This window comes from Eimeria mitis, genomic scaffold (genome assembly GCF_000499745.2).
Source record: "Eimeria mitis Houghton genomic scaffold, Emh_scaff716, whole genome shotgun sequence".
Taxonomy (NCBI): Eukaryota; Apicomplexa; class Conoidasida; order Eucoccidiorida; family Eimeriidae; genus Eimeria; species Eimeria mitis.
Genome location: NW_013575218.1, coordinates 6,754 through 7,103, shown reverse-complemented (window position 1 = coordinate 7,103; position 350 = coordinate 6,754). Strand labels below are relative to the sequence as shown.

The 350-nt window shown below is 43.1% G+C and overlaps 1 protein-coding gene across 1 annotated transcript in view; it reads right to left on the bottom strand.

The window, feature by feature from the left end:
• EMH_0020480 (PRPF39 protein, related, related) overlaps window positions 1-350 on the bottom strand; it is a gene marked incomplete at both ends in the record, with an annotated part of 5,036 nt that overhangs the window by 3,607 nt on the left and 1,079 nt on the right. Inside the window, one exon of the mRNA XM_013501588.1 lies at window positions 73-203. Coding sequence (XP_013357042.1) covers window positions 73-203 — 131 coding nt within the window. The remainder of the gene's footprint in view (window positions 1-72; window positions 204-350) is intronic.

Here is a 350-nt window from a genome sequence, read left to right as displayed (position 1 = left end):
TATATATATATATAGCAATATAGAAACTTATAGTGAAGCTTGGGGTCTTACAGCAGTAGAGAGAGCACAAACAAGGTCGTGGAGGGCCTCGTATGAATAGGGAGCGAGGTCCGCCCTCTTCAGCAGAAAGCCGATGTTATCTGTTGGCATTCCGTCTTCTCCGTATCTATAGGCCAGTGTTTGAAACTCCCCTTCAGGTGTATCTACACCAGAGAAAAGAGAAGAAAAAGCAGCCGAATAGGCGGAGAGAAGAAAGAGAAGGGCATGGATGGAGGGAGAAAGAAAAGAAAACTCAAGAAGGCCTGATGGTCACTTTCTGCATTCTGAAACAAATAAATATTCAAAGTAAA